This window comes from Anguilla rostrata, chromosome 8 (assembly GCF_018555375.3).
Source record: "Anguilla rostrata isolate EN2019 chromosome 8, ASM1855537v3, whole genome shotgun sequence".
NCBI classification, from domain to species: domain Eukaryota; kingdom Metazoa; phylum Chordata; class Actinopteri; order Anguilliformes; family Anguillidae; genus Anguilla; species Anguilla rostrata.
The window spans coordinates 17899180-17917909 of record NC_057940.1 but is presented as its reverse complement, the minus strand read 5'-3'; the positions used below and the strand labels follow the sequence as shown (position 1 = coordinate 17917909).

Here is an 18730-nt window from a genome sequence, read left to right as displayed (position 1 = left end):
GAGGCTTTGTGGTTTCGTTGTTTTCTTCTTCTACTTCTTTAGACACCAGTCCACCTGTTGACAGTTTTTGTCTACAAGCGCAAAACAGGCCTAACCTCATTTGTAAATAACACCGAACATTTCCCACCAAAAAGCCGTCATTATCCGCGTAACAGGTCATTATCTGGCTAAGTTAAGTTCCCCACTGATACTTCCCCCGAAATTATATGGTCAATATGGTAGTAGGCGAGTTTTGGGTCGGCTCCTTCTGGTTTAGTGTTATATGGAGTTGTGAAACCAATCGTGAATTTGGTGATCCCTTATGTAGACAAATGTTGTCTAATGATTTGAAGCGGTTACGAATACCCTACATTTTAGCTTACCATAATCATGCAAAACATAATAGAAGCGTCACGAAATTATGATACATAGGTGCAAAAAGGTAGGCATGTATCAGTCATAAACAGGATGTTTTGTATTTGTGCTAGTGATTAGACTAACACGGTGCCAGACACATTATGCAGAAATAACCATAACCCTAAATTCCACTGGCCCATTGCCTCTTCTTTTTAGAATGGTTGCAATTCCCACTAATTCCCCTCCTGCCCCATATTGCCCGTTATTTCTGTAATGGCTGCAATTCCCACTAATACTACTGCAGAACCCACTTCTGCACTCATTCCTACTTGTTCAAAGTTGTTCAAAAGATTGTGTAGTGATAAACTGAGAATGAGAATTACGCCATTTTCATAGCTCTCCTTCATCTGTCTGACAGAGCATCGCCACTCAAGGGTGAATCTTTACTCCCTTCCTTTGCTGCAACGATTTGCTGCAGGTTATAGCAAACTTCTGCGCTGAGGAAACAAAATAAAATTTCACTTGTTTTATGTATATCGTAGTATCTTGTGGAAGAAAATACAGATGTTATTCACAGAGGCATCAGCACAATGTTGTCATAAGTAAACTAAATAAGTAATTAGTTTCTTTTCTGGTAAAACTTATACATCAGTATATAAAAATAGTTTTGTATCTAGCTAGCTAGCTATAGTTAACATCTTTTTCAGTTCTACTTTGGACCAGCTAGCCAGGAAGCTATAGCTTAATTTACTCAATTAACAATGCTAATAACTAGCTAATGAGTAAACGAAACTTATTGCTCCAAAGGGAATTTGTCTCGCAGGCAATGAGCACAACAGAAAACGTAAGAAAGATTCTGCAGGAAATGCAAATCTATGGCAAAATGCAACCTGCTGCGTTCTCGGCAGGGTTTCCTGTCAATGCACCCTCAGTTTTTAACTATTTCTGGCATCACCCTGCTGGTTTTGCTTCTACGCACATCCCCCAGGGTCTACATTTAATGTTTAATTATATTTACATGATGATGCTATGCTAGGCAGCAAAGCATCCTCACACCATTACATCACCACCACCACGTTTGACTGTTGGTATGATATTTTTACTGTGAAATGCTGTATGTGCTTTACACTAGACATAGTGGGACCTGTGTCATCTAAAAAGTTCTACTTTTGACTCATCTGTCCTTTGAACAGTATCCTAAAATGCCTAAGGATCACCTACGTACTTTTTTTCAAATGTGCGAAGAGCATTGATGTTTCTCTTGGTTAGCAATGGTCTCTGTCTTGCTACTCTCCCAATAATTCTATTTTTACCCAGTCTCTTTCTTACGGTGAAGTCATGAACTTGGACCTTAGTTGAGGCTAGAGAGGCCTGTGGTTCTTTGGATGTTCATCCGGGATCTTTTGTGACTTCCTAGGTGAGTTGTTACTGTGCCCTTGGAGAATTTTTTTACAGGCTGAACTGGAAAGTTTCACCGCAGTTCCAAGTGTTCTCCATTTGGAGATAATGGCTCTCACTGTGGTTTGGTGGAGTCACCAAGCCTTAGAAATGTCTTTGTAACTCTTTTCAGGATTATATATTTCAACAACTTTTTTAAAATCTCTTCTGAAATTTCCTTTGATCATGACAAAATGTGCTTGAAGAAACTTTGTGGTAACTACTTTACTGATTGAAAAGGTCAATATGAGTAAGGTTCAGATTCAATAGGGCTGGCTGCAATCAAGCCTGGCTGTGTTCAATCATCAGAATCTAATTATAAATTAAATTTGGTTAATTGGTTGAGTAATTAAGGGGACAGTTGCATTTTCATGTGGGTGATATGGGTGTTTGATAACTTTTTTCATTAATAAATTAAATCGCTTAAAAAATATGTTTTGTGTTTATTCAGTTTCCCTTTGTTTGATATTACATTTTGTCTAAAGATCTGAAACCATTCAGTGTAACAAATATGCAGTAATAGGGGATATCAGGAAATACCTCTTCATGGCCCTGTATATTTGGCAGTCATACTGCCGACCCTGTCTGTAATTAGCTCAGAACACTGTGGAATGGACCCTGTCTCCTCTGTACAAATGAGGTCAGTGATGACTGTTGAGCACCATTTCTGTATTGGTTATGATTGGATGCTTTTCTCTCATATGGTTATACAGGCTATAGCTACAGCTGCTGCACCTATAGCTTGTATAATATACATTAAGTTTGTCTATGTTTTCTGTGAGCAGTCTGCAGCTTCCCCTTGACAGCATTCTCACATAATCCATTTTTACAAAGTAAATAATTTTACCTTTTCTAAAGTGATATTTCCTATTCTTGATTGTTGGAAGACTCATGCGCAGCTCAGTAGAGCGAATTTATGGGCAAATCACTAATATGGTGATAATGTCACTGCAGAGTTTGTGTGACCCGCCTGCCCTCTAGTGGACTGGCAGCCAAACTGCTTAAAAACCTTAGGCGAGACACAGAATATGCTGCGAAAGTCAGAAGTTTGTTAAGATTTTAAGTTTTGTAACATCAGTTTTTCGCAAACCATTAAAAAACACCAAGAGAAGATGAAGATGAGGGGAACTGTCATAGGCCACTGTGCACTTGGCAGTTTTTGCCGGTGCAAAAATATCAGCATTTTAAATACATAATTACAGCTAATGAACACACTTGATCATGTTTTAGGCTAAGAGCCAGCCATTGTCTTGTATGTAGACCACCGTGATAATGGTTGTAGGCTAAATGGAAAATGCAACCAAAACCATCGTATAAAGTTTGCAGTTTACGTTCATGTAGAACCACTACAAAAGAAAGATCACATCGAGACAATCTACAATCCATTTCTGATGTGACAGTGGAGAATATGCTCATAACCAGGATTCCAATGTGGACTGAAAATCAACTGGGGTCAATATATATTAGGCTCTTAATGATTATTGGTAAATCAGTCTGGAATATGGTGTGTGCAGTCTGTGAAATTGGAACAGAAATTACTCATTTGATCCATTAAAGACTACATTTACTACCCATTCCCCAGTAAAACTAATTCCATTCAGATAGGGTTTATCACCAAAATGTTAATTGGAGTAATCACACTTGTAGTTTATCATTGCTAAGCTGTGCTTGGATCTCATGTTAGGCAAAAGTATTACCCAATCTGGTGCATAGCAGACTTGGATTCACATTTTGACAAGTGCTGGTGTAGGCCTGTAGCTGACGTCATTTCTGCGCATTCTTCATTATTTGGGCTAATATATTATCACAGGCTGATAGGTTTATGGAATTTGTCTTTAGATTACATTACATATGGCTTATCATTCTGATGTAGGATGATGTAGCTTTTTTGGTCATATTGAACTTTCCAACACAATAAATGGCAATACAACACACAGATGTTTATGAAATGTCAAACAAATATTTTTTCTACTTTATTCATAGTTTCTTAGTAGCTTAACAGCTAGTTATCACACATCCACCTGCAGCCCCTGGTTTGTGCATGGTTCATGGCGTCTGCGTTACTTGTCGGTCTGTGCTTCTCCCAGTCTGCAGTCCAACCTCATTCATAATATTTCTCACATCAAGTCTCAAATAAAGTACTTCCTTTATTTTCTCTGGGCTCCCATGTGGAATCTCTCTGTGTGTCCAGCAGGTGGCGCCAGTTTACTGAGGAGGTTGTACTCTTCAGCAACTGGAGCCATAGGCAGAAGGGAGCATCATTCAGCATGTTCTGGTTACCTAATAGCAGAATCCTCTCAGCAGATAGGCTGTTCTCTCCTCTTTCCCATACATACAGTACAGTTAAGCAATTGTGTAAACTAAAACTACATTTTTTAAAAATGTAAATATTATTTTCTGTTCAGTTAGATAATGCTTATAAATATCAGTAGGAAAGAGATCATTTTGATCTTATTTTCTGAATTTACTGTTCTGTGCTGAAAAAAGTAAAACATCCAAAGTGGCTCTGGCAGCGGAGAGAGTATATGTCTTGCTGTGTTGGCTATCAGGAGCTGACCAGCTGTCCCATTACAATGGAGAGCCTGTTCCATTTACAAGCTGCCAAGTAATACAAATCTGAAATAAATCCTGCGTCACCCATCACCGTTAACAAATCCACAGTGGAATCTTCAGGAGGCTAACGACTTAAAGGAAGTCTTTTTAGCTGGGCGAAGGCATCAGGCCTATATCGAGTACATGCATGCATTTGAGTGCATGATTTGTGTATCCATTAGCATACGTGTGTGTGGTTGTGTAACGTGTATGCATATACATGATGTGTGTGGTTGGGTGGATGTTATATATCCATGCATTTGTTGAAATGACTGATTTATTGGTACAGGTGTCTGGAAGAAAATAGAGGAAAATGTTTACTAGCCACAGCCACTGCTGCGTGAGCAGCACTGTACTGGGAAGTGAGACACACCCACAGAAGAAAGACGGGAAGTACCCGGATTCAGAGCACTTCTGCTACCATTCAACACAGGAGGCAACACCCGACACAGTGATGTACAGCAGGCATTTCCACACATCTAGCACACATTATCATTCCATACATGTTGAAGGCAATCTACCTAGACTTAGATAAATGCAATGTACGTATTGTTCATGAGACCCAATCCATACCCTAATAGGACCATGGTACAAGATTCCATTGGCCAGTTTAGAGAGAAGTAAGGAAGGAACTTGTCACTTTTCCTTATATTCTAATAAAGAATAAAATATTTGTACCGTTAGGAACCCTTTTCCATACAGCTCATTAAATTAAAGCATTAGTTGACTTTAAAATCCTGGGAAGATAATATATACCATGTATGATTTGCATAGTTGACAATATATGACATTTATGACATGCATAGTAACGTATTATATCCTTCCACCTCTTTGAAAAGCTCCTAAGCTACCTTCCCATGCTAAAGTTATGCTAGCAGTAGAAGCACATGTTATGTGTTCTCAAAGAATAGTCCATATTTTTTAATCCTTTTGTTCATGCAGTCAATGTTTAGGTATCTGAAACTTGGAATGGAGGATCACTGGTATGTGGAATAAAAATCTGTGGAATTCTAGGTATTTCACAGACTAGAAAATCCATTCATTTTCGAGTTAAACATCTACCAGGCAAAGAGCACTTTCTCATAAAAAATAAACATCTACCTAGGAAGTTTTGGTCCCATTGCCACATTCATACATGAAGCCCAAGTTCTCAGTCCTGCATTCACATTTAATTTTGGCAAGCATATTTTACATTTTAAGTACTCATCTGATGAGCATTCTCCTAACCATGTGTTTACTTTTGGGGAGCACTCAGCTATTGCGTTCTAATCCTACTGGACCTTTCCAGCTTTTAGACCACCACTTTTCATTCACAGTCTTGCAATCAAGAAGCTGTACCCAGTCTATATTACTTAAATTTGCTTGCATCTCGTTAAGGTTGGCATGTGTAAAACTTATGGACTTAGTGGTGGCTACCTTCATTTGCCAAAATATATCAAAACTAAGTGAGGAAGGATCACTTGTCCCAAGTGGCTCCACTACCTTGATGCTGCAAATTCTGTTAGGATCATTACATAGCGCGAGATCCAGAATCAATTTGCTTCTTGTAGACTGACCAATTTACTGTGCTAAAAATGGTCATTTATAACATTTAAAAATTCTTCCTTACTTTTTCCTTGTCCTGTCATCAATTCCCAATTAATAGTGGGGTAATTAATGTCACCCATAATAATAGTCTAACCTTCTTGATGAGCTTATTTTATATTTCCAAAGAACATACTACAGTCTGAAGCTGACGGTCGGGAACATAATTGTCTCTGGGGTGTGTTGCCTCAAAATTATAAGGCTTTATTTAAATTTGAGGGAGAAAGGGTGCATTATTAAATAATCCTGTGCTACACTAAGCATACGCTGGCCCAGTGTAGTAGTACCCCTCTGGTTCAGGTGCAGCCTGTCATGCTTGTACAGGTCACCCCTGTACCAAAAGGAGCCCCAGTGCTCCATATACCCCTCTTTTCCACACTAGGTTTGTAGCCATGTGTAATAAAGCTTTGCATCCCTCTGCTTGCATGTGGTACCCGTAGAATTCCAGAGAAGACTACTGTGGAGGTTCTGCTCCTAATCATTTCTGCTAACTCCACAGATTTGTCCTGCAGAACCTCAAACCTAGTCTTACCAATGTCATTGGCTCCTACATGAACCATGACCACTGCCATCCTTGCCTGCTTTGGCCAGGAGCTTGTCCGCACACTCTAGGAGATCACCCTGAGACTCATCAGTCCTCCCAATCTCAGGGTGAGGGGCAAGATCCAATTCCAGCAGGAATCACTTGGACAGCACAACCTCTGGAGATGCCGCCCCTGTGTGGTATGCATGCCTTTTTCTGTACTTGCGCCTTACTGTCATCCAGTTCTCTCTCCCTGTGTGCTCTGGAGTGTCCCCCCTTACCAGCTGTGGTGTGCACACCAGCTCTTTAAAGGATGTACTACTTAGGTCCTGGAACTCTATCAGTTCTGACCTGTGAAGTCCAGCAAGCTGGCCCTCAAGATCAAGAATCTTGCTCTGGAGGTGCTCGACAAGCCGGCAACAGTGCCAGATGAACTCTTTTCAGAAGTGTAATCATCCTGTAACCCTCATACAGGTTTTTTTTTTTTTAACTCTGTAACTATCTCACTATCTCTCCCTAAGTCTCAACAGAGTAAGTTACTGCTGAGAGAACCAAGACCATAACTTAAAAACACACAAGGTGCCTCCGAACAGCTAGCAGTGGTTAAACACTGAAAAACCTGTTGCCTTCTGTTGGACCAAACAGGGCTGGCCCGTGGCATAAACGCTCCAATGTTTATCTTAGGGCCCTGGGACCAAATGACACAGAAAAAAAGCTTGTTCAAGCTTTAATAGCATGCTTGTTGAAGGAAAAATAAAAGAACCACATTAAAATGTGTTACTTTTATCATTTATTTATTTGCACAAGTATACAATCCATAGAATTTTAAAAATACAAATCAGAGTCTGGAAAATAAATCCAAACAGCATTCCCGATCATGCTGCTTAGTCTTATTCAAGAAACATTGAAAATAAATGTTCAAATAGAAACCTTTCTGAGGATAATCGAATCATAGTGAATCATTATTTGATGTACAGTAAAGTATACTTTGCTTATAAAAAAGGATATTTTTTGGTCTTTAAGGTTTCGATTTTCGCTCTTTATCATTTTTAAGGCACATTAGCTGTATTTCCCCCAAAGTATTACCAGTTAGAACACAGTTTCTTGAACAATGAGGGCCATAATTTCTCTAAATCAAACCTGAATCAATTTGGATCAAGATTATCCAAATTTTTAGCATGAAATCTTAATTTTGCCTTTGAGCTTTAAAAAACCCAAAAAGAACAATTAAGATCAATTACAGGTAGGATTGGATCACATCCTAATCTGAGAGATCAAATGTAATTTATTCGTTTTGGAAAGCCCAATTTTCAGATTTAATCCAATCCGATTAGTGTTATCCTGTCAAATTAAATTTGTAAAACGGATCTAATTTTCGTTATGGTGATATCGCATTTTTTGTATTCCAGACAGTTACCCTGGAGTTCTCCGCTTCTGGATAAGACCGTCTGCGTATTGATTGCAACTTAACGTAATGTAATGTTCTTCGAGCATTTTGATGCACGGACGCCACAGTGATCGCCCAAAGCCTTAGGGTCAGCCCCGGGGCGTTTTCCACTTCGTGTGAGGTGAAATGTTATTTATTTATTTATTTATTTATTTATACATTTCAAGATAGAACTGTCATTCATCATTGGTTCATTGTCGTAGTTTCCAGACTGCCAACTGCCTCACACCCATTGGGCGTATACCCTGTCCCGTTGAAGGAGCGCAACCTGTTATAGTGCACTGTGTCTGTCCGTCAATTATTGGGACTGTACGGTCCGTGTGGACAAGAAGGAAAAGGCGTTTCTCAGGACCAAATTCTGTGTAATGATTGGAATATGGTTGTGCTTGACTATTGCTTCTACAAAACCATTGGATAAAGCAACAGTCAGATGGCCTGTTTGATCTGTGAGTGGTGAAAATTTTCGGGGGGCGGGGGTGAGATGCGGTCAGTGTGTGTAGTACGCACGGGAGGGCGGATCATAGCAAAGTCAGCGACGCTCCCGACTCCCTTGAAAACTGTCAAATAAATAGACAGAGAAAGGTAAGTGTAACTGGAATTCTGCTGTTTATTATGGACACGTGGAGAGGGTATCAAGGACTTATAATCACTCTTGATAGTAGCGGCCCAGAGGTTTACCAGACAATGAAGTGACCTGCATTTTACATTACGTTCATTGTGCGCGTGTGGAAACGATAACTCCAGGGCGAAGTCGACACGATGGTACAGCAGTAGCCTACGTGTTGTGTCTGCTGCTAATAATTTCAGTGTCCTGCTGTGATTTTGTCGTATTTGTAGAGCTAACTGGCGAATTGTTGTCCCAGTCGCGTATCTGAGATTTAGTTTCGGGGCCGCAGCAACGCGTGTGACTGACAGATTTAGACGATTATTTATGCTATTGATAAGGTTGTCAAATTATCACTGGTCGGCTACACGTCTGGCTGTGGACACAATGTACAACTGCCATTGTGGCAAAGAGTTGGAGCCTCTGATATACGCCCAATACGCAGTCTAAACGCAGTGAGTAATTCTCCTTTCTGTTGGTACTCTAAGCAGTGCGCTTGCTTTGTTATTTTACTGTACGCAGTCATGCTGTAATGTGAACACTAGTCTGTGAGCCGTTCAGTCTACGTTCGGTTTTCAGTGCACTCTGTCCACTTATTCAGTCTGCTTTCATAATCATAATTGCTCTCTGCCACACTAGATCTCCGCAGTGTTATTAACAGAATCCAATGGCTTTCTAGTTTACTCCCATGTTTGGTTAATCAGTGATGAAATGACGAGATGCCACAAATCGTATCACAGTACAACATTACAACAACTTTTTAGCCACTTTAAAGCAAGGAAGATACTGGGAGTGTGAATCTTTCCCTCTCAGGATATTTGATACACATCTTGATGTCTGCTAAACGCCTACATTTACAAATGCAATGATTTTATTTGATTTGATTTGATTTGATTCAGCTCTGAGTCAGTTCATTTTAGCTCCTGTTAAATTTAGATGTGATGCAATTCAGTTTAAATTAACTTGTGTTGCCTTTGCTATCAGTTGAAATTATTTATTCTAGATGATGAAATAAAGGTCAAAATGTTAATCAGTTAAGTCACTTTTAAAAAGCATTGTAAAAGCCAGTTTTTCCAAACCATAGAATCAAAGTTGGTGGGAGCATTGAATATTTCTGACAGCCAAGATGTTTTGTTTTTGTTTTTTTTTTGTTCTGTGGGAGTGCACGTAATGGAGGTGAGGCAACTTCTAGTAAAATGTTGGAATGAAACAAAACGTAAGCCTAAACAAAAAAAAAAACAAAAGACAGAATATTATGTTCAATTTAATAAAAATGCAGTTAACATTTTAAAAAAATTTTTGTTCGTTTTTTGGTAGTAGCTGGTGCAAATAGCTTCCGCTAGCTGAAAGATGTGCTTGCTTACTCTCTTTCTCTCTTTTTCCTATCGGGGTAGTCTAATGACGTTACTCATTATAAACGAGAGAATTACACAATGCTGTGCACACACAGTGTCACACTAAAGAAACTTTGATTCATGTTATTTTGGCAAAAGTTTTTGACCAGTTTCTCTCTTAATTTGTACTTGTGTGGCATTTATGCAAGTTCAGCACTTAAATCAATGCATCTGTTCGAAGCGGTGAATCTTTACACACCTGGTTAATGGCATTTATGAATATAAACGTATGATGATGAGAGTAACTGGAGTTGCTGAACAAGGATTATTTTAATGTACAACTGTCTCTCACTCTGTGTCTTTTTCATTCTTTTCCATTTATGTGAAATCCTTGTCATGTGATGTGAGAGTAAGGAAGCTGGGAGCACTGTCCTCCTACCGTCTGCTTGCTAGTACCCTGTCCAGCATCTACAGCGGGCCTGGGCCAGGCATCCTTAGCGGGATCACTCCCTGGGGTCCATTTCAAATGATACTGTCCTGTTACCTTGTCTAAACTAGGGGACAACAGGAACACTTGTCTGCCTATTTGCAAGGCTGCTTAACTCCAGGTGCGCAGAGTATTTCGAAGCATTGAACAAGCGCAGATTTTATGTGAAATGTTCCAGCTATGGCTGTGCTGAATTCAGTCACCTTCAGACCTCTTCAAAATGGAAAGAAATTAAGCATCAAGTTACTTTGGAAAAAAGCAAAGAAATGTAGTTCTTATAAGTAACAAATGGTTAGCTTTGGTTTCCTGAACATGTATTAATGTTCCCCTTTGAGAAAAAAAAATTGTGGGTTTTAAAGAATTACTAATTACTAATACTTAATTAGTATTACGGATGTTGTGCCAAACGATGCAGAGCCTCTAGCGTAGCTCCATGTGTTCTGCCCTGTGTGAGCGACCCTGGGAAACACATCTGCAGGCTAGCAGCTTAAACTAACCCATCCACCTCTGAGGATGCCCTGAGGTAGGGGGCACTGTGTGTCCCTCCAAGGCCTGGGAGATGCCATTCATAGCCATGCTGCTCGGATAAAACAGAAGCAGCAGTTGTGGAATGTTTTGTATTTATTTACCATTCTCATGTGCTTGTCTTGCCAATAAAAAAAGGCTACAAATATTTATTTTCTGACTGAATATTAGTTTTGTGTGTGTGTGTGTGTGTGTGTGTGTGTCCATGTCTGCATTGGTGCATGTAAAGACATCAGGGACGGAGTTTAAGTGTGGTGAAAACATTTTTTCTCCACCATTTCTGTCACAAGTGGAAAGTCTGCTTTGATCGTAATATAGGTCTTCTTTGGTCAGTTTATGGGCAGTGACCACTCTTTATGAAATGGAGAGCTGTTTGTGGTGAGCAGGTGTAGGCGAGGAGTCCTTTGCAGAGACCCTGGAATCCAGGTGTAAATCGGCAGAGATTTAGCGTGCGCCATGTTAATCCTCTGTGTCGTCTGGGTATGGAGTTCACGTCTAGCCCGTATCACACAATCTGCACTGCCGCCAGAGACGCGAGCGGATTCTGATCAGCGGAGACGTTCTCTCGCCTTGCCCCATTTCCTCTCTCCCTCCGTCCTCTCGCTTGTCCTCTCCCCTGCCTTTTCACCGTAACCAAGGCCAGGGTGCTTCTCCAGACAGGCAGACTGACGGTCCTGTTAAGACCAGGAGTGTGTGGGTTGTGGCTTTGGGCTTCATTGTTCCTTTGTGGCTATTGTTTGTGTACTCGTGCAAATACATATGGCGCCCTGAAATACTGACCCCATTCACTGCACTGCCAGTCATCAGTAGGAGTAATAATAGGTAATGTCAGTGCTAACCACCTGCCAGCCCAGCTTACTCATAACACTGTTTAGCAGAGCCACTTAAAGCGCAGTGCAGAAAGGTCAGAGGAATAAAAGTACGCACACATGTTGACTCAAACTATCAAAGCAAAGCATCATTGAAAAAATAGTACTGTAATAAACATATTGTCCTGCGTAAGTACCATACTTACTGTACAGGAAGTAGGCCTAAAATACACAGTCAAAGAGATTGAATAATTACACAGAACACCAGTTGTAAACTAACTGATCCACACATTTTAGATGATGCTTTATTTTATTTTATCCCATTTTGCTTTCTGTGTTTCTGAATTTTTAATAAGGCATATTAACCCTAAGAGCAACAAAAGAGTAGCATCAATTCCTTGTGTTCAAAGCATGAGATGTGTGGAGCTGAGGTTGACTTCCAGTAGGACTGATGTGTAACCTGCTCAGTTAAACTGTCTCAAGCTGGAATAAATTAGAATGGAGTTACATGCAGTAGTCACATGGCAAGTCAAGTCACAAGTTTATTTATATAGCTCATTTACAACAACCACAGTTGACCAACAGGCTTAAAATACCAGAAATGAATATAAAAGTAATAAAAATAAGAATGACCAAATGATGACATGGCAATGAACTTGCCTTGAAACAGTTGTTCAACAAAAGTTCCTCTCAACCAGTGACTGCAACTCTTTAATGAAGCCTTACAAAACTCTACAAAAGCATCCAACAGAGTTTGGTCTCGAAGACGTTGTCAGACAGACTGCAAATTTAAAGATTTGATATGAAAACGATCTGTAACTGAAAATGGTGATTTTTAAGTTGTTGTCCTGTCAGTGTTACAGCGATAGTGGGGAGAACATTGTGTCATAACGCGTGGAATCAGAGCAGCGTAATGGTGGAGTCTTCCACCATTGGAGGGCGTGTTACAGGCCACACACACTAGTGCTTTTTACTGAGAAACCTATAAAAGTCCTTTGAAGTCACCTTAAATGTCAGCTTTGAAGGGGGGACAATTTTGTTCTCAGCTTGATAGTCAGAAAAGACAAATATGTCTGGAAGGTCTTGGGAAGCTGAAATGCAGGACCATCCAGTGCAATATCTGTCGGCAGATGGACTGATGGGATTTGTCATCTCTGTTTTCTTTTATGTCACTAAATTTAAGGGACCAGTATCTCCCATGGCAGTCCCCTCTATTTATACATATTTCTGATATTCTGCATTCAGTCTCCTCTTAGCTGGCACACACACACACACACATGCACACATACAGACAAACAGACACACACAAACAGACACACACACACACACACACACAGACACACACACACACACCTCCAGCCTGCAATAGTTAAATGGTGGTTTCAGATGGTACACTGCTATGCCTGTTGGTATTGTTACTGCAGTGGTCATAACTCATAATGTGGTGTTGTTTTGTGCCAGTATGCATTGATCCAAATATTCCAGATCTAGCATACCGCCTGCGGCATGCACTCACTCTGTCCCCTGTCCCGTTACCTGAATTCAGTAACTCTGAAACCTGCTAAGATGCTTCCTGGACTGGAATTACCTGGCCCTGTTCTGTCAGCCCATTGGCAATCATTTGGATGCGCGTTTATGGAACTCAGGCCTGTATTCACAAAGCGCCTCTGGGTCGGACCGCTGATCTGGAGTCAGGCTTCCCTTGTCCACATCCGACCCTTATCCATTTGGAGCCAAAAGGCTCAGCTGATCCTAGACCCTGCTGCTAGATGCTTTGTGAATACGGGCCTCTGTTCCTCCTCTGCATGGAATTATGGGTAATGGCAAAACCACCTGGAGAAACAAATGGATTAAAAAGGCAGCTGTGGGCAGATGAGGACTGTGCACTTTTTTAAAAAAAAGTTTGAAATTTGGGGGGGGGGGGGGGTGGATTTGTGTGGAAGAGAACTGGACCCATGTAATGCTGGCAAAGTGGCACTATGTGATCGTGACCTTGGCGAACCGTTGGCCAAGGTCACGGTGGCTGTTTTTAGTGTTGCAGTTGCCTGATGGGAGGGAGTGACCAGGCTCTGGGGAAAAGGAAGAGTTGGCTCTGTAATCGCCAACAATATCATATGGATTGCAGGGCATTACTGACAACCAGGCCACATTAGAGTTATACATTGACTCGTAAGCATCCAGTATCACAATATCTGCACTATGAGAGAGGGGTGGAGAGGGAATGAGGGGGAGGAGAGACAAGAGAGGAGAGAGAGGCGGCAGGAGGGAGAGCAAGAGACAGAGTGGAGTCACATGTAAATAATATTGGAGAAAGTGAGATGGAGGGAGAGGAAAAAATGAGAGGAAGGTGGAGTGTGTGAGAGAGGAGTGCAGGATGGGAAGGGAAGATGGTTGAAGGAGGGTATGAAGAATCATTCAAGATTTAAATGGAAAGGAGATCTCTGACTAGAAGGAGACTGGGGAGAAAGAGAGAAAGATGAGGTATTTTTAAAAAATGACCTTAATTAATTTTTTTCAGTCTGCTTCTTATGCCATCTTGTTTTTTGAAATGTCCGTAATGCCTTGCATAAGCTGAATAGTCTAACTTCGGTCATTATAAAACAACTGCTTTGAGTGCTTGTATCCTTGGGCATGCATAAGAGAAAGGGACAAAAGCAAGAGCGAGGGAGAGGTGTAGAGAGAAAGAGAGACCTGGAGGAGTTACAGACAGTGGCATAAGCGCTTCTCGGAATGCTATTACATAACCTTATGCTATGATGGGATTTATGGTGGAGATCAGATAAAAATAAAAGCTGAGCCTAGATTTATTTTCCCCTTCTGTGTGTGTGTGTTTGTGATTGTGTGTGTGTGTGTGTGTGTGTGTTTGTGTGTGCACGAGCTTGCATTTGTATGTGTTGCCTGCGTTTGGCATCGAACATTTATGCATCTAGCTGCATATTATGATACACACTCCTTTGGCCACGCCCTCCTGTTTTATCCACTAACCGCAGAGTGGTTCTGACAGAGGTACAGAGAAGGTGGGGGGGGGGGGCGGGAGTGAACGTGAGGAGAGGCTGTCGTGAGCAGTGCGGTAAGGGAATGTGGGCTGACTGGCTGCAGAACATACACTCCCAACACAAACACATACATACACGCATACACACGTACACACACACAACCACATGCCCGCACGCTCGTTCACATTAACCGGTACATACACATGCACTTACGTTTTACTGTTCAGTCAGCAGACACTTTTAGCTAAAGTGACTTATAAAAGTGTATTTCACATGGTAAGCAAATGTGCAAAAGGCGAGATATGCAAGTGTATACACATAAACACACACAAATCGTCACAAACTGAAGTACACAAAGGCACACTTAAACACGCTAACACTTATTACTTTCACTGCATGTATCTGTTTCCCTCCACGCACAATGCAGACGCATAAAACAGTACTCTGTGTAATACTGGCACCCCCATTGGACATCACCTCTGCAGTGCATCAGTCTCATTGGCTTGTGTAATCATCCACCTACACAGGAGATGAGATCATATGTCTGGGCAGGGCCACTCCTTCAAGGTCAAGACTGTGTGGAATGTCACTGCTCTTGCAATAACAACAGTAACAGATGGAGATCAGCCAGTATCAGGCACTACTTGTTTGGAACTTGCTTCACAATGGGGTGAGCATCTCTCTGGGGGGACTGAAATGTAACTGGAACCACTCCTCGGTAAGGTGACCAACTAAGCTAATGAAATGCCGAATGAGGAGGTATATATTTGAGGGTCGGGGGTGGAACTACACACAGTGCACACCTGTTTATGACCTGTCCCTCAGGGTCTTAGGCCAATCAGAGAAGAGCAGTTGTTGTGAATAACAAACCAGTAGCACCCTGCTGTACCCTGCAGCAGCGGCTATGCTAAAGAGTCCAAAGCGGCTTCAGCTGCTGCTCCTGGAGGTGAGTGAGGGAGAGCCCTGAGGGAGAGCTCTGTTATCCGCAGGTGTGCGGGTGGCTCCATTGTCCCCTGCCACTTACCGTGCTGAAATCTGAGAGTGCCGAAGACTTCAGTCATCAATCATGAACCTCTACCTCGACCACATCTCAAAACACTACAGAGCCCCTTACTCCTGGTGTACTGTGCTACTGTGCAGTGCATGGCTTCACGGCTGGTCGATCCCAGAGATGGCTAACACCAAAAACAAACACCAGACTTCCTGTTTCTACCCTTTCTTTGTGTATTGCCAGTGCTTTCAGTCAACTGAAGTTGGCACTTTCCAGTGCTGGTCTAAGAAACCTGTTCATTGTTTGTATCACCTGCTGTGTGAAAATACTCTACAGCATGGCCTCTGTTTTACTTTCACTTGTGTGTACGAGTTCAACTGGCTGTACTGACGGTTTAAGTATTAATTTCAACACTACTGTAATCTTGTTGTGTTATCTTTCAGTTGTCACATGATTGACAAGTCATAAATCTCAGTTCACAACACTTTATAACCAGCTTTTATGATCAGTATGCTGTTGTTCCAGATCTTATGACAAGGTTTATTTTGTTGTGCTTCAGTGACCTCCCCCTGGGTGAGTCACTGTAGGTGCACCAGGCCTGCTTGAAATGTCCTCTCCCCAGCTGGCTTAACGAGTAGCAGCCATTCAACAGCACGTTAGCCTGTAGCTGCTGCCCCTCCAGAATGACAGGCGGTTTTTCAGCCTCCAGTTCCTTTGTGACCTATAAGCAGCCAGCCCTGCCCACCCCCTCCCACCCCCCTGTTGAATTCTGGGAGTTCCCGGCTGGGACGTTGTCCGCAGAGAGGCCTGTTTGTCACGTGTCGAACGTGGCGGTCGGAATGCGTCTTTATGCTTTACGCATCAGCCTCGCTTTGGGGCTGGGAACCCCCAGCTCCTGCCTGAGTTTGCACATGGCTGCTGGAAGATGTCATCATTTATAAAACATATTTTCGCCCTCGTGTTGCACTCTGTTCCCGTACATAATCAACGTGCTTCATTCTAATCTTTCTCTTGTGGCCTGGCCAAAATGGGAAGAACCAAAGCACAAGCTTCAGCACTTCTCTGTCTGACGTAAGCTTGTTGGCAAATGAACAGATTTGATGAGGGACCTTGTTCGTGTATTTGCCAACAACCCAAAAAGGATTGCTGGCAGTAGTTTCCTCTGAAGACGTTCATAGATCAGCTCACTTTTCATTTACATTTAGGTATACACTTTTCCAGAGGGACTTTCAAGTGACTATAACCAGGCTGGAACAACACTGTGAGATAGAAAATCTGTTTCTTGTTTTCTCTGTATCCGTATATCATGATGGATTTTCTTTTTCTCTTGCTTAGCTCTTTTAAATTGTACATCTTTTCAAAATGAAGGAGTTCTGAAGAAATCAGTTTGTTTTGGACCAGCGGCTTTGCACAAAAATGTCAATCAGTGATTTCTGTGACATGTATGCTTGTGTGGCTTTACAATGCGAGCTTGTGATTCATTGGACAAGACAGTTCGAGCTTTGTCAGCATTCCATTAGCTGGAGTGTGCTCATCTGAAAGGTATTTCACAAGAGGCCACTGTGACGCCACCAATCAAAACTGCTGAGGAGGCCTGTGTTGCTCGCAGTGTCGCAGGACACTGAACCCTCTGCTAAACATTTCAAATTCCTGTGCCCTGACAGTATCTTTTCTTATATGTGTGCGCGTTTTGTTTCCAGAAAATTCTGATGAGAATTCAGAAGCACAGATAGGTTGCTGTGGTCAGATGGTTTAGAATTTGTGAGTGTGAGAAATAACCTCATCTATTGCCGTATTCCCACCTGCAACCCAGCAGTAGCCAGGGGGCCTGGATTTGTCTCCTAGCTTCTCAGTACAAATAATGACATCATAAACCTGCAACCTCAAAGGACTGTGCTGTATTGTTTGAAGAAGCTCTATAAAAATCCTGAAACTGCAATGGAGGCTTGCTGTGTGGAAAGTGGAAAACTATCATCCACACTACATATTATAGCGAGTTATTTAGAGAATATGAGGAATAATTTCATGCATCAAAATGTCTAGGATGATTTGAAAATCGGGATGACTTTGTGCTCTAACGTCAATGCTCTAATCTAATTTTACAGAGCAGCCACTACAAGGACTACATCTTTTGTATTACAAACCAGAGACTTGGTGACTGCACAATCTTGTGTGTTCCCAGTATCCATTGCACGAGAAGCTGATCATGTGATATGATTGGCCTCCAATCTCGTCTGTTGAAAACAGCAACGTCCCGTCGTTCATTTATATACTGCCATTGACAGTAACAACTTTTGCTGGGTCGGCCTCTCCCCTTAGCTGGCCTCTCCCCTTACCTCGACCCCTAGTGGTGGAATAAAGCAGCACACGCTTAGAGTTTTCTAGCCATACCTGTGTTTTCTTCTCTTGAGACTGTGAATGTGTACAGAGATCCTGACGCACCCTCATCTCTTTAGATATTCACTGAAGTACAGTCTGTTTGCTCCTGTGTGGCCTTGTTAGCAGTCTGATACTTCAACCTGTTGCTTTAATTGCGTAACCGCTGCCACATTTCCTCTCACTTCATAGGTATAGGCATTTTGTACTAATTGCTCTCTACATCTACAACACAGCTGCATAGGAATGAGTATGTTCAGAGGATAAGAGTAGAAATATGACCTCTTATAGAATCCTTACTCAGCTTCATCTGGCCATTTCCTTACCTTACACTCACTTCCCCTCCTCTTTCAGAATCCACGTTTCTGATTAACAGCACTGGGTTCCTCCGTATGGTAAAAATCTCTGCAAATAGTGACATTTTACTTGGCGTGAACTTGACTGAACGTTCAGCCTTGTTTTGTTTTCTGGAGGACAGTATAATGGTTAGCGTACTGAGCTTGTAGCTCTGAGGTTTTAGGCTCGAGTCCCTGGTGGGGCACTGCCGTTGTGCCCTTGTGCAAAGCACCTGTCCTGAATTGCTTCAGTAAATATCCGGCTGTGTAAATGGGTTTCTCGCTACCCATTCACTGCACCTCTCCCTGACCTTTGGTTCTTTTGTGCATGCTGTTACTAATTATAAACGTAAT

General features: G+C 41.7%; 1 protein-coding gene across 10 annotated transcripts in view; it reads left to right on the top strand.

Annotated features, from left to right (window-relative positions):
- The first annotated feature begins 8354 nt into the window (after positions 1-8354).
- Positions 8355-18730, top strand: part of LOC135261008 (microtubule-associated protein 4-like) — a 41790-nt gene continuing 31414 nt past the window's right edge. For 8 of the 10 annotated variants that reach the window (XM_064346830.1, XM_064346838.1, XM_064346837.1 and 5 more), the window contains exon 1: positions 14140-14159. In XM_064346830.1, the coding sequence (XP_064202900.1) occupies positions 14155-14159 (5 nt within the window). In that variant the 5' untranslated portion in view covers positions 14140-14154. Of the gene's footprint in view, positions 8502-8542; positions 8979-14139; positions 14160-18730 lie in introns of those variants that run through there. The other 2 variants (XM_064346832.1, XM_064346833.1) reach the window with 2 other exon arrangements.